The following is a 13316-nucleotide window of genomic DNA, read 5'->3' on the forward strand; positions in this document are numbered from 1 at the left end:
ATAGTTACATATTTAATTATACACAATTGTTCATGAATCGTCGAGAACAATCAAAGGTCAAATGATTTCATGAAAACAGTTCAAAAATTTTGAGACTCAACATTACAGACTTTGCTTATCGTGTCTGAATCATATAAAGAATAAGTTTAAATTTGGTCAGAAATTCCCGGGTCATCACAATGACCGATGGGGTGGTGAGATGAATGATGTTTTACAGGGGTAAACCTGCTCCTCCGAACCGTCCGTTGTTTGGACATCTAAAGAAGGCTTATTATGTGGCTCGTAATCCGAGAATGTGGAGGAACAAGGACAGTGATTCAGGAAAGGAGGATATAGCTCATATGTTAATCGAGTCTGAAGAAGAAGAAGAAGAAGAAGCTCGGGATGGGGGTTCTCAGTCGGCTAGGACTGGAGAAGATTTGGATATTTTAGCTTGGAGGATGATGTTGCTGTGAATAAAAGTGGTGATATACTATTGTCTTTAAAACTGAAAGAGGTTCCTGAGAATGAACCTTTGAGGAGGCAGAAGAGGAAGAAGGCGCATGTAAGAAGGAATGTTGATTCTTCATCTGGTGTTGCTGCTTCTCAATCTGCTACACCAAGACCTGAGGTCCAGCCAACTCAACAATCCCAGGCACCTCCTGTGCCACCGTCTCAACCAGTTCAACAAGTTCAACCACCACCAGCTGTTTCTACATAGGCTGGTAGCTCAATGGCTCTTGCTACCGTTGATCCTGCTTTTGTGAGCCTTCAGGCTACTGTGCTTGGCCTAGTAAACAAAGTTGATGATATAAAGGCTAAGAACAAGGAGAAGAAGATGGTGGTTAGTGATTTAGAAGCTAAGGTGGGTTCGTTGACTGCTGAACTTGAGAAGTCGAGGAAGGAGGCTGCTGATCTTAAGAAGCTAGCTGAGAAACAAGCTAAGAGGATCAGACGGTTGGATCGTCGAGATCGCAGGTTCAAGGGGAAGTTAGAGGCTGATTCTCAAGATGGGACCATTCGTTTAAAGATGGAACATATTGATGATGATCTTTTGTCAACAGAAAGCGAATTTTCCTCGGATTCATCATCTGAGGGAACTAAGAATGTAAGTCAAATTCAGGAGGTACATTTCCCTAAACCTCTGTCTGTCGATATACATAAGTTAACATATTTTTTGAACAATCAAGGTACAGTGATTAGCTCGCTAAACTATGATGTGGAGGAAGGGGAAATTGTACATACGATGACTGATGAGGAGGTAGCTAGGATGTGTGGTATCGAGGTTGATCAGTTGATTGCCACAGAGAAAACACCGAATACATTTGGTACGCATGGAAACATACATACCGGTGATGATAGTGCTGAAAAAGTTATCATTGAAGATGTTTGTGATGATGAGGAATCTGTGGACAGTGTTGATGAAGATGACCTGCCAGAGTTTACTAATCTATTTAGACAACAAAATGATGAGGTTTTGAATTGTAAGGTGGATGAGAAGTGAACTGCTGAAGAGGGTGAGTCTTTCGTTGTAAATAAAGATGGTGAGAATCTTGAGACGGTAAATAAACAGAAGAATCAGGAATGGAGGGAATATCAGAAATCCTGTACGAAGTCATGGTTCAAGAAGATACTGTTAGAACCGAAATACAAGTTATATTATTAGATAACGGGAAAGGTTATCGGTGGAAAGATTCTGAGTTGGGCATAATTGAAAGATTTGAATTGTTTTGCCGTGAGAAGAGAGAATGGAGTTGATTATTTCAAACATGCCATTGATCTCAAAACGCTACCATACTTCGAGATAATGGAGCTAGCCCGCTTACCGTTGTTATACTGGGAGACAGATGGTTGGGGTGAGTGGATGCAGTTTAAGATCAAGAAAGAATTTAAGTATGGTTGGTCTGTGTTAGAGCCTCAGTTTCCGAAAACTTCATATCGTATTGATCAAGAAATGGGAAACAGAGTTAGAGTGGTTAAGTACAAACGTGCGAGCACTATGAGGTATTCACCGGTTCCCAAAATGCCACAGAATTTTGGTAAAATGTTTAGGTGGTGGTATTATGATGGGCGAACTGAGGAAGCAGTTATTTTGTTAGAATCTGGTGGAAGCTTGGATCAGATTGGGATTCTTGATCCTAGGTGGATTCGAAATTTGTGCAAGGAGGATATCAAGGTGTTGAGAAGACATCCGATTTTCCATGAACTGCAAAACATGGAACAAGCCATTCAGTTCAACAGGGCTGTTCGGACGTGTTATGCTTTTGTTATTCATGCTTAAAGTCTATCTTTAGATCATAAACTATCGAACTTTGGACTTGGACGTTTATTTTTCTTTATGTTTCGATATGGTTGTAATAAAGTGACGTGAATGTATTAACTTTTAGTTATTTGAATCGTTTGATCGTGTGTTAGTTTGTTTAAATGCAGGTGAAAGTATATTTTATTGTTTAAAATAATGAACTGGGTCCTAGGTGGAGTTTGTTGGTGCATTTTAGTCCCCGAGTTCATTACGACCAAGTTGATAAGCTTTAACGTTTAACTTTCACTGTTGAAATGCAACCGCACGGTTGCAGGTATGCAACCGTACACGTACATTGGGCAACCGCACTGTTGCAGGATGCAACCGCACGGTTGCACGTGCTGTAAGTATATAATGGGAATTACGGGTTCATTGTTAGGGTTACGAATCCTAAACATCCCTAAGCGTCTAAACCGATTCCCTGGTTCTCTAGGATTGGTTTTGGTCGATCTTAATCATCCTAAAGTCGATTAATACATTAAGATCAAAGGTTTATTGTGTGTTTTTAGTATAAAACCCAATATCGAGTTTTTTCACACTCGATATTGAAGATAAGATCGTTTAATCATGTTTACATGATTCTACAGGTTTTACCATACACGTTGTCCGTATGAATTCGTCGTGGGAGTTTCATCCTGATGGACGATAAGACTGTAATAGTTTGACCATGAAAATGATCGGGTGAGGTGATTACGACATCACATTCGAATCCCGTCAGTGAATCCTAACCGCCATAAAAAAAAAATTGTACATGTACTAATTTAAAAGTTTGGCACAAGTATATTTTTACGCTCACGTATTAAATATGGAAAACAATGATAAATCAACGTGTGAACGTAGTTAAATAATACTACAACTTGTTACATGGTATAATAGAATAATAATACTCTGTAGTAACAATTGCGTGTTACAAAAAAACCTCCATCTTTGACCATAACCAAACAGGGTGTCTTAGGTGAGTTAGGTCCGGTTCATTGCCCCATTAAACTTCCATATGTTATTTTCTTCCTATATATACACACAAAAATAACACATAATAATCGCACTATTCAATTCTTCAACAACTCGTTTTCATCTACATCTTACAAATATACAACCTTAATTCAAACCCTACAAAATGTCAATATCCATTTCAAGGATCATCAATACCTCTTCATATGCATCAACATTTCCATGTTTATATTCAAAGTGTATTAAACCAAATTCTCATGCATCCTTCTCAAAGAACAAAACATCATACATCAATGTTCATGTTTTTAAAAGCAGAAGCTTGCAATACGATCCGATGTTTACGTTAACTCGAAGAAATTTTGTGATACGTAGTAACATTACTCCACCTCCCGGAGTTCCTATTCCTTCTGGATCACCTTCTGGTTCTATGTAAGCTTCGAAAAAAGACCATTTTCGTACTTGTTTAATTTAAATATTAATTACAGTATTTCTTAAGTATAATAATGTTTTTAATAAATTTTAGGAGGAATTGGATTGTGGGTATCGTGTTAACATTAGTTCTACCATTTTTCACGCATAAATGGGGGCCATTGCTTACATTAAAAAGTAAGTACAAGATATTTAATTTTAAATACATGTAGCAAATGCATCATTGATAAATATGATTTATTAACTGATGACATAACTCGTCATCATGTAGATAAAGTGGACACTGCAGTAAACTCGGTTGAATATATCATAGAAACAATCGAAGAAGTTGCTACGAAAGTTGATCACGTGATCGATGATATAACTGATGATCTTCCTGCAAATAGTCAACTTAGAAAAACAATGGAAGCTGTCGATCGCGTAGTTGAAGGGGTAGCCAAGAGTGCTCATATCGCCGATGATATCATTGATAAGGTTCGTTTATTACCAACTATATACCGTGTTTCTTTATTTTGTACTCGATCTCACTTCATTACTAGAACATGAATATACGTACGTATAAAGTGTTAATATATAATTTTCAATAATTTGTGCAATTAGGATAATTTATTACACAATTTGGACACTAGTTGATAAAATAAGATAACAATTACTCCGTATAATATTTATTGTATTTTTTTAGGCTGACAGCCTGCAGCTATCTTGAAAAGTGATATGGTTATCAAGTTGAGTAATAAAAAAAACATTATATTATATACTACGTAGATATTAATATTATAATATTTATTTATATATTTATTTATATATATAAATATATTCTATTATGTATAAAATATAATAATAATAATAATAATAATAATAATAATAATAATAATAATAATAATAATAATAAAAATAATAATAATAATAATAATAATAATAATTATTATTATTATTATTATTATTATTATTATTATTATTATTATTATTATTATTATTATTATTATTATTATTATAATTATTATAATTATAATAAAAAAATTTCTATTCATAACCCTAAAGGTTATCCTTAAGAATAAAGTTGTGCATAAAAAATGGTACAAAAAAAATAGTAAGTTGGTTATTCATGAGTTAGTGGGGTGGTTATTATGAATGTTTAAATATACAATGCATGTCCAAAAGTTTTAAGGATAACTATCATTTGAAAAACTCAAATAATAATAATTATTATTATTATTATTATTATAATTAATAATAATAATAATAATAATAATAATAATAATAATAATAATAATAATAATAATAATAATAAACTCCTATCTCCCATCTCCCATCTCCCATCTCCCATCTCCCATATGCCTTAATATAAAATCTTTATTAAACCATCCAGGCCTAGCCTGGGTGGCCACCAACACTTCCCATGAAGGTGGAGGTCTCGGGTTCAACTCCAAGGGGTGTCCGCATTTAATGACCAAAGTTGGAGGATGCTTTACCCGGTAGCGGTGGAGGGTTGGCTTGCCGTTTACCCGGGGTTTACCTGCGGTGGGGGGGCCAATGCTATGGCCCATAGTTGGGTTCCTCGTAAAAAAAAAAAAAAAAAAAAAAAAAATCTTTATTAACAAATAATTATTTCTAAAACCACCAAAGCTCTTAGATTAAAAAACTATCCTCACTTACCCCTTCATATAAGACCACTTCCAATGGCAAGCCATGAAAGCCGTCATCAAACATGTCATCCGACGACTTTATTAGCATTGTCAAGCCCTCACCTAGCCCTCACTTGCCCTCACCTCTCTCGCCCTGAAATTTTTCATATTGAAGCATAAATGAGCAATGATGAAGAGAGAGAATTGTTGTTTTCACTTGTACCCATAGCTTATACATTTGTAACTTAATTTATTTAATTAATTTTGTGGGGTATGTAATGGGGAAGAAGTATGTCATGGTTGGCAATGATGTGTTATGAAAGTATTATGGGAGGAAGTTGTGAGTAATGTGGAGAGAGAAAGTTGATGTGGCGCTGGGAAAGTGTTGATGAAAATGTCATGGTTGGAATTGATCTAATGGTTCAGATTATTTAACTACCATTGTTCGCCAATAAATCAATATTGGGTCTAGAACTCCTAAAAATACCCTCCACCAAAACATCCCGTTATTTTCTCCTATATTTGACACTCTTACAAACACGATTCATAAACCCTAAAATATGATTTCCATGTTTTCATGCGTCCAGTCTTTGATTACTGTACTACATACTTGATACTCCAATTCAATACTAAGAATACAAGGTGTACTTACTGTTTTACTCTTGTTAAATTAGAAGGTATGTATGAAGTTAATCTCTTAAAACAACAATAAATATTAACTTGCAGATTTTCTTTAGTTATTAGTCAATTATATTTATGACTAAGGTATCCATTTGTACACAACCAAAAGTTTGTTACACATTACTAATTATACATTACATTATTATAATGTACAAAATCTTTAAAATATAATCGATTGTGTATGATTAATTTTTGATTGTGTACAAATCAACTCCATATTTTTTTTTTTTTTTTGAAAGGCAAGCTTGCATTAGTCCGGACCGAAGCCTAGTCATCATTTGCACACACACACGCGCTTTCGGGCAGGAAACCCGAACCACACTTTGAGGATCCGACCATTTAACCATCCCGAGGGGCAGGCGGGCCGGATCTAAGTCCCGGAGCGGGTCGGTAAAACCTTCCCTTTGGGCCACCTTAAAGGAATATATTTCAATTCCTAGAGCGGATGACGAGGCTCGAAACCGAGACCTCTAGCCCTGCGAGTACACAAGTGTAACCGCGATACCATTGAAGCAATGCTTCGTTGGTAAAATCAACTCCATATTAGTTCATATTTTATACTCTATTAATATTATTACAATATTAGTTAACAATAAATTATCAGAAACGGTAATTTAAAATATTAACTCTTCCTTAGTTTAAGTTCATTTTATTGCTAGTGGTCGTGTGCGAATCTTAATTAAATTAATCGTGGTTTTAATTATTTTAATTGTTAATTCGACGAACATTTCCTTAAATTAAGCTGTCGATACCCGAGTACCTTATATTGAATTGTTGAATAAAGAATAACTAATTACCAATATGTTTGTTGTGAGATACATATTAATAATTACAGATTTATCGATAAATTGAATAAAAATAAAACTGGTTAGTGATTACAAAGCTGAAAATGACATTTTATACATTTAAAAGTCAAAGTCAAATATTAAAGGTTGTGTTAATGGAGCAGGTGGAAGCCGTTGAGGATAAACTAGAAGCGATAATCCTGAAAGAAGCCAAAGGTGAGGAGAAGGTGGTTTCCGAACAAATTGTGATTGTCACCAAGGCAGAAATTACTACGCAAGAACAAAGTTGAAAATAATTGGATGAAAATATAATGAAATTCTAGGTCAACGTTTAGATGTTTGACCAATTGGTTCAATTTATTTTATACTATATAACTTTATTTATTAACTTGTTCTTTTTCGCATGTATTTAATTTGTTGATAGAGTCAATATATTACCTTTAGTCAAGAATTTTTTGCAATTGGCAAATCATATGTGTTACATGTATATAATTAGCCTATATGCTAAAGAGAATATCTTAGGGTTTGTAACGATTAGATAAGAATAAGAAGCTTAAATTATTTCTCAGTCATTTCAACTGACTAACAAACTTCTGTTACATCTTAATTTAAAGGCCCTTCGTTAAGTGGGAATGAACTAACCTAACAGCTATTCAACCAAAGATAAAGACAAAGATACAAAAAACAACCCTGATATTCTAATATTTACAATACATGTCCCTGTACTATCATTTTGACTTTATGTTAACTTTAGGCTTTGTACACTCTCCCTCAAGTTTGGAGTTGGGTAATTTGGGAAATCCTAACTTGCGTAATAACTTGTTCTGCTGTTCAACTGATACGATCTTCGTGAAAACATCAGCAATCTGATCTTTGGTATTTACATATTATGTTTGAATTGCCCCATTTTTCAATTGATCTCGAACATAGTGACAATCGACCTCAATGTGTTTGGTTCGGGCATGAAAGACTGGGTTAGCAGCTATATACAGAGCCACTTGATTATCGTAGTACAAGTTTACATGACCTAAATCCTTTAACCCGAAATCTTTCAAGAGAGAAACTAACCAAGTAAGTTCATAACAAGTCGTAGCCATAGATCGATACTCTGCCTCAGCTGAAGAACGTGACACTACCCCTTGTTTCTTTGATTTCCAGGAAATTGGAGAATCTCCTAGAAAAATACAATATTCAGTAGTTGATCTTCTACTCATAGGACAGCTTGCCCAGCCATAATCACAATAGGCTTTGAGTTGAACATATGAATTGTTTGCTAATAGAATGCCTTGTTCCGTAGCAAGTAAAATGTATTTGAGTAGATGTTTAACAACTTGAAAATGCACTGAGGTAGGATTTTGCATAAATTGGTTTAAAAGTTGGACACTATAACAAATATCAGGTCTTGTTATTGTCAAGTAAATCAATTTGCCAATTAGCCTTCTATGTTCTTCTGGATCAGATAAAGGAGTACCAATATCAGCACTCAATTCGAAATTCTGATCCATTGGTAGTTTATATGATTTCAAATTCCGAGCTCCAGCCTCTATAAGTAAATCATGAGTAGATTTTCTTTGTGAAATGAAAATACCTTGATCTAATTTAGAAACCTCCAGGCCCAAAAAATAACTCAAACTGCCCAAGTCCTTCATGTGAAACGTTCACTTGAGTTGACTTTTAAGTTCTTCAATGTATGCAGTACTATTACCGGTGATGAGCAAGTCATCAACATACACTAATACAGCAGTAAATTAAGTCTTATCCCTTTTCGTAAATAGGGAGAAATCTACTTTGAATTGATCAAAACCAAAAGATATCAAAGCACTAGACAATTTAGTAAACTATTGTCTTGGTGCTTGTTTCAAACCATAGAGTGATTTTTTGAGTTTTTAGACTTGATTTGAATTGTAATGTGTAACATTTTGAATATGCTCCCCCTTACAAACATAACCCATAGGCTACTTCATATACACTTCTTCTAATAAATCCCCATGTAAAAAAGCATTTGACACATACATCTGACATAGTGATCAATTTTACATAGTTGTAGAGGTCAGGAGTTCGACTCTCGTGGGGTGCAACATTGGACACAAGGTTTCCCATTTACCCTTGAACTCCACCTAAGGATTCCTTTCACACATCGCGTTGCGGGGGCAGGGGAGGGGGTTTTACCACCTATGCCCTCGAATTGGGTTGGGCTCCCTCCTGGGTAGTAGTTGGGGGCGGGTTATGCAACTGCAGAGAGATGAATGCGTGGGTGGTTAAGTCCCCCTGGGTGATCCCGTACTGCTGTTAAAAACAACATAGCTGCAACTGCAACTAATGACCTTACAATTACCATTTTAGCAACTGCAGCAAAGGTCTCTGCATAATATATACCTTTTTTTTTGTCTATTGCCATCCACTACAGGTCTTGCTTTCTTTATGTCTATGGAATCATATGCTTTGAGCTTAGTTTATAAATCCAGTGACAAGAGATAGCCTTTTTGCCTTCTGGTAAATTAGTTAATTCCCAAGTTTCATTTACTTCTAGGGCAGACAACTCTGCATCCATGGCAGCACACCATCCAGGATCATTAATAGCTTGATGAAAGAATGCTGGATCTGAACCAGCAATTAAAGCTGCCATATATGATGTAAATGTGGGACCTAGAATTGGAGAAGAAACCTGATTAGCAATAGGAACATGTGACATCACATAATCTTTATGCCAAACTGGAGTACTACTAGCTATAGTGGATCTTCTTACTTCAATAAGTATTTGGCTTGTAGTAGACTGTGTGTTATTGTTGAACGTATTTGAGTTAATTTGATCACTTGTTGTGTCATAAATAGAAGGATGTGTTTGGGTTTGACTGTGTGTTTGACTTGTATTAGGGTTGGCTAATTCAAATTCAGGTATAGAGGTGATATATTGATTATAACTTTGAGCATTAAAAGGAAGAATATGCTAAAAAAAGATGACATATCTAGACACAAAAGTGGAATGAGGCTTAAGGTTGTACAGTTTATATCCTTTTTGATTTGTAGGGTATCCTAGAAACACACAAGCAACCCCTCTTTCTTTAAATTTATCTGCAACTCACATCTAAACATTCAAGAACTCTTAGATGATTATAGGTAGGCTTTTGTTGTAAAAGAACTTCATAGGGTGTTTTATTCTTTAACACGTGTGTGGGAAACCTATTTATTAGGTAAGTTGTAGTGACAATACAATCTCCCAAAAACTTTAAAGGCAAATTTGCATGCATTCTCAAAGCTCTTGCAGAGTCAAGAATATGCCTATGTTTCCTTTCAACTCTACCATTTTGTTGTGGTCTATCAGGACATGAAGTTTGATGAACAACACCAATTTTTGATAAGTATTCACCCAATCTACCATGTACAAACTCAAGAGCATTGTCAAATCTTACAATTTTGACGTTTCTTTTAAACCGTGTCTTAACAAACCTCATAAAAGCCCTAAACACATTAAAGAAATCACTTTTATGTGCCATAAGATATATCCATGTTGTTCTACTGCAGTCATCAACTATAAAGAGAAAGTATCTGTATTTACCTTCAGCTAGCACTTAATATGGATCCTGTAGCGACCCGACAAAATTGTCATTGACGGTGCCGTCTACTTAGGTCCCGTTACGTGGTCATAAGTCTTTTAAAACAACGTTTGACCAAAATATGTCGCATTCATTTCAAAAGTAAGGATGTTTCAAGGTTTACAAAGTAGTTCGGCAACTAGTTACATTTCAACGTTTAAAGTACAATTGAAACATGTGTGACACAATTTAAGAATAAGTCAAAAGACGCTCCACGTATGCATGTATACTCGACATCCAAGCAACTATCAAAAAGTATAGTGCGGAAGCATGTATCACCTAGTATTCAACGACCTGAGAAAAACATAGAAAAATCTGTCAACGAAAACGTTGGTGAAAACATAGGTATATTTGTAAAGTATGTTTTTGAACCACAAGATTTAGTGTAAAAAGATTATCAAAGCGTATACATCCCAAAGATGTTGTTGTATCACGAGCACCCAATTATCAAAGCTTAACTGAATCTTACCTCTGCATAATAGTGTTAGAACATACACTATTCCGATAAAATTATATTTCATTCGCTAACGGTAGCGAACCGTCTGAATGAGGGTTCGTTAAACCCGTATGGCCACACAACATAAGTTCTCGCTTACACCCTACAAGTGTAACTAATGATAATTGGACTTGAGGATTTTCGTTCTAACTCGTACGTATCTTTGCTTTCATATTTGTGTTCAAAGTATAATAGTATGAATCGTTTATGTTTTCTCATCCCGAGTATAAGTATAAAAGAGTAAAAGTGGGACTATGATCTCACCTTGAGTGCAAGCCTATAAAAGTACTTCACAAGTAAACGTGTGCAAGAACGAATGCTAGTCTTGACCTAACCAAGTAGGTCGTATCAATAACGGTAAACACGATTGGTCAAAGTTGTTCAATTAGTCCTATGGCTCTTTACGACTCGATTAATATAGCATGTGAGTCACATTGTCAAGTTTCATGCAAGATACAAGTATTAAATCATGTCAGAACGATCGCATAAGTATTCGGTTACGTTTGAATAAAAGTCAACTTTGGTCAAGTCAAAGTCAACGAAAAAGTCAACACATTCGGGTCGGGTCCCGAACTATTTTTCTGAGGTTTTTAATCATATATAAGCATGTTAGAATAAGTTACATGTGAATCAGAGGTGCGTAGCATAGCAAACATTTTTCATAAAATGACAAGGTTGATCAGTCCCTGAACGCGGCTATTGCCGCGCCGCGACACAGAAGGGTAAATACCATGGAATAAGCTTTGATCCTATTCATGGAGATTCCATAAATATTCCATTCCAAAAATGGAAACAATTGGGATTTTTTTCGAAATTGGATGCAGTTACGCCGCGACACTGTGCGGGAGCTGGTACCTGGGCTGTTTCAGTTGTTCAAGTCTCATCCAAACTTCAATTTATCATAACTAACGAACCGTATATACTTAAAACGCATACCATACATCGTTGGAAAGGTAATTTAACGAGGAGTACAACTAAACACATATCATCAATCAATTTTTGCATTTACAACAATCAAAATGACATTAAATGTTCATCATTAATGATATTCAAGCTCATAAATGCAACCAATGATTCGGAACCCAAATACACACATATAATATGCCGTTTCGTAGGTAATTATGCATATAATACAACTAAACACTTACAATTAACATTGCAAAGCATTCAATTCATCAAAAATCCATTTTACTTCTATCAAACCCTAATTCAAAATCACAAATTTAGCAATTAAGTTTATGGAGTCTTTCTAAGTCAACCTATACATCAAATTGAAGCTAGTGATGTTAGTAACACATTTAATACATGCACTTTTAACATTTAACAACATTTAAGCTACCAAAACTCCAGATTAAACACACCCATTTATCAAGTTCATGCTAGTTACTCAAAATAACAAGATCGAGCATATAAATCACATATTCATGTTAGACTTGAGCCATAGACACTAATTAACACTTTTATAAGTTAAAAACATCATGAACACAAAATCTAGTATTTTTAGAAAGTTACCCAAATGCAATAAAGTTGGTATGGATTCGAAGAGGAAGATGCAAGGATTCCAAATATATAATTTGTTTGAGTTAATGCTTGCTAGCTTTGAAATGGATGATGAATCTTTGATTTGGTGTTTGAGAGAATAAAGTGGAAGTAGTAAAAGAGTGAGGAGGTGAATGAGTGGAAGAGATAATGGTTTGACTATTTGACCTAGTAACATCTTTGGTCATTTGACAAGTTTAGTCCCTCGAGTTTAAAAGCGAGTGCGTGAATTACCTAAACGAGATATTTTAAAAACGTGTATTAACGGAAGATGTTATAATTATATAACGAACTTTAAAATAATATAACGGAAGGTAAACGAAAAAAGGTGGGATGTTACAGATCCCATATATCAAGATGTATCAAACTAAATATTTCAGTACAATGTGAAGTACTTGGTTGATAAGGCAATTTCACAAATTTTGCCAAAGGACATGTTAAACAAACATTAGAATTGTTGTTAACAAGATCACCGGAAATAGAAGGAATATACTGAAGTTTAGATTTAGGTGCGTGACCTAATCTATGATGCCATAAACTGTAGGTATCAACAACAGACTTAGCACTAGCACTAGTCCATTTTATTACAGAAAACAAGCTATGGCTATTAACAGATGAAGCAAGCAATTTGGCCAATCTTTTTTCAACTTGATGATGAGGCACATTGACCAAATAATAGAGATATTCTATCCTTTCACCCAGTCCCAAAACCTTCCTTGTTGTCAAGTCCTGAATCACACAAAATTGTGAATAGAAAATGACAACACAAGGTGTATCTTTGGTTAACTTGGACACGGATAACAAACTAAATTTAAAGTCTGGAACAACTAGTACATCTTTTAGATTAACTCCATTGTTTAGCTTAACATTACCAGTGTGTGATATCAATGAAGTTTTTCCATTAGGTATCCTTATATGCGGTTTTAAAAATAATGA

The 13316-nt window shown here is 34.9% G+C and overlaps 1 protein-coding gene across 1 annotated transcript; it reads left to right on the plus strand.

Annotated features, from left to right (window-relative positions):
• Nucleotides 1-3406: 3406 nt before the first annotated feature.
• On the plus strand, nt 3407-7195 carry LOC139893121 (uncharacterized). Its single transcript, XM_071876259.1, has 4 exons — nt 3407-3661; nt 3756-3838; nt 3933-4135; nt 6917-7195. Exons 1-4 carry the CDS (start codon nt 3567-3569, stop codon nt 7040-7042), a joined length of 507 nt encoding a protein of 168 aa, XP_071732360.1. The 5' UTR covers nt 3407-3566; the 3' UTR covers nt 7043-7195.
• Nucleotides 7196-13316: the final 6121 nt, after the last annotated feature.

Source organism: Rutidosis leptorrhynchoides, chromosome 2 (assembly GCF_046630445.1).
Source record: "Rutidosis leptorrhynchoides isolate AG116_Rl617_1_P2 chromosome 2, CSIRO_AGI_Rlap_v1, whole genome shotgun sequence".
NCBI classification, from domain to species: domain Eukaryota; kingdom Viridiplantae; phylum Streptophyta; class Magnoliopsida; order Asterales; family Asteraceae; genus Rutidosis; species Rutidosis leptorrhynchoides.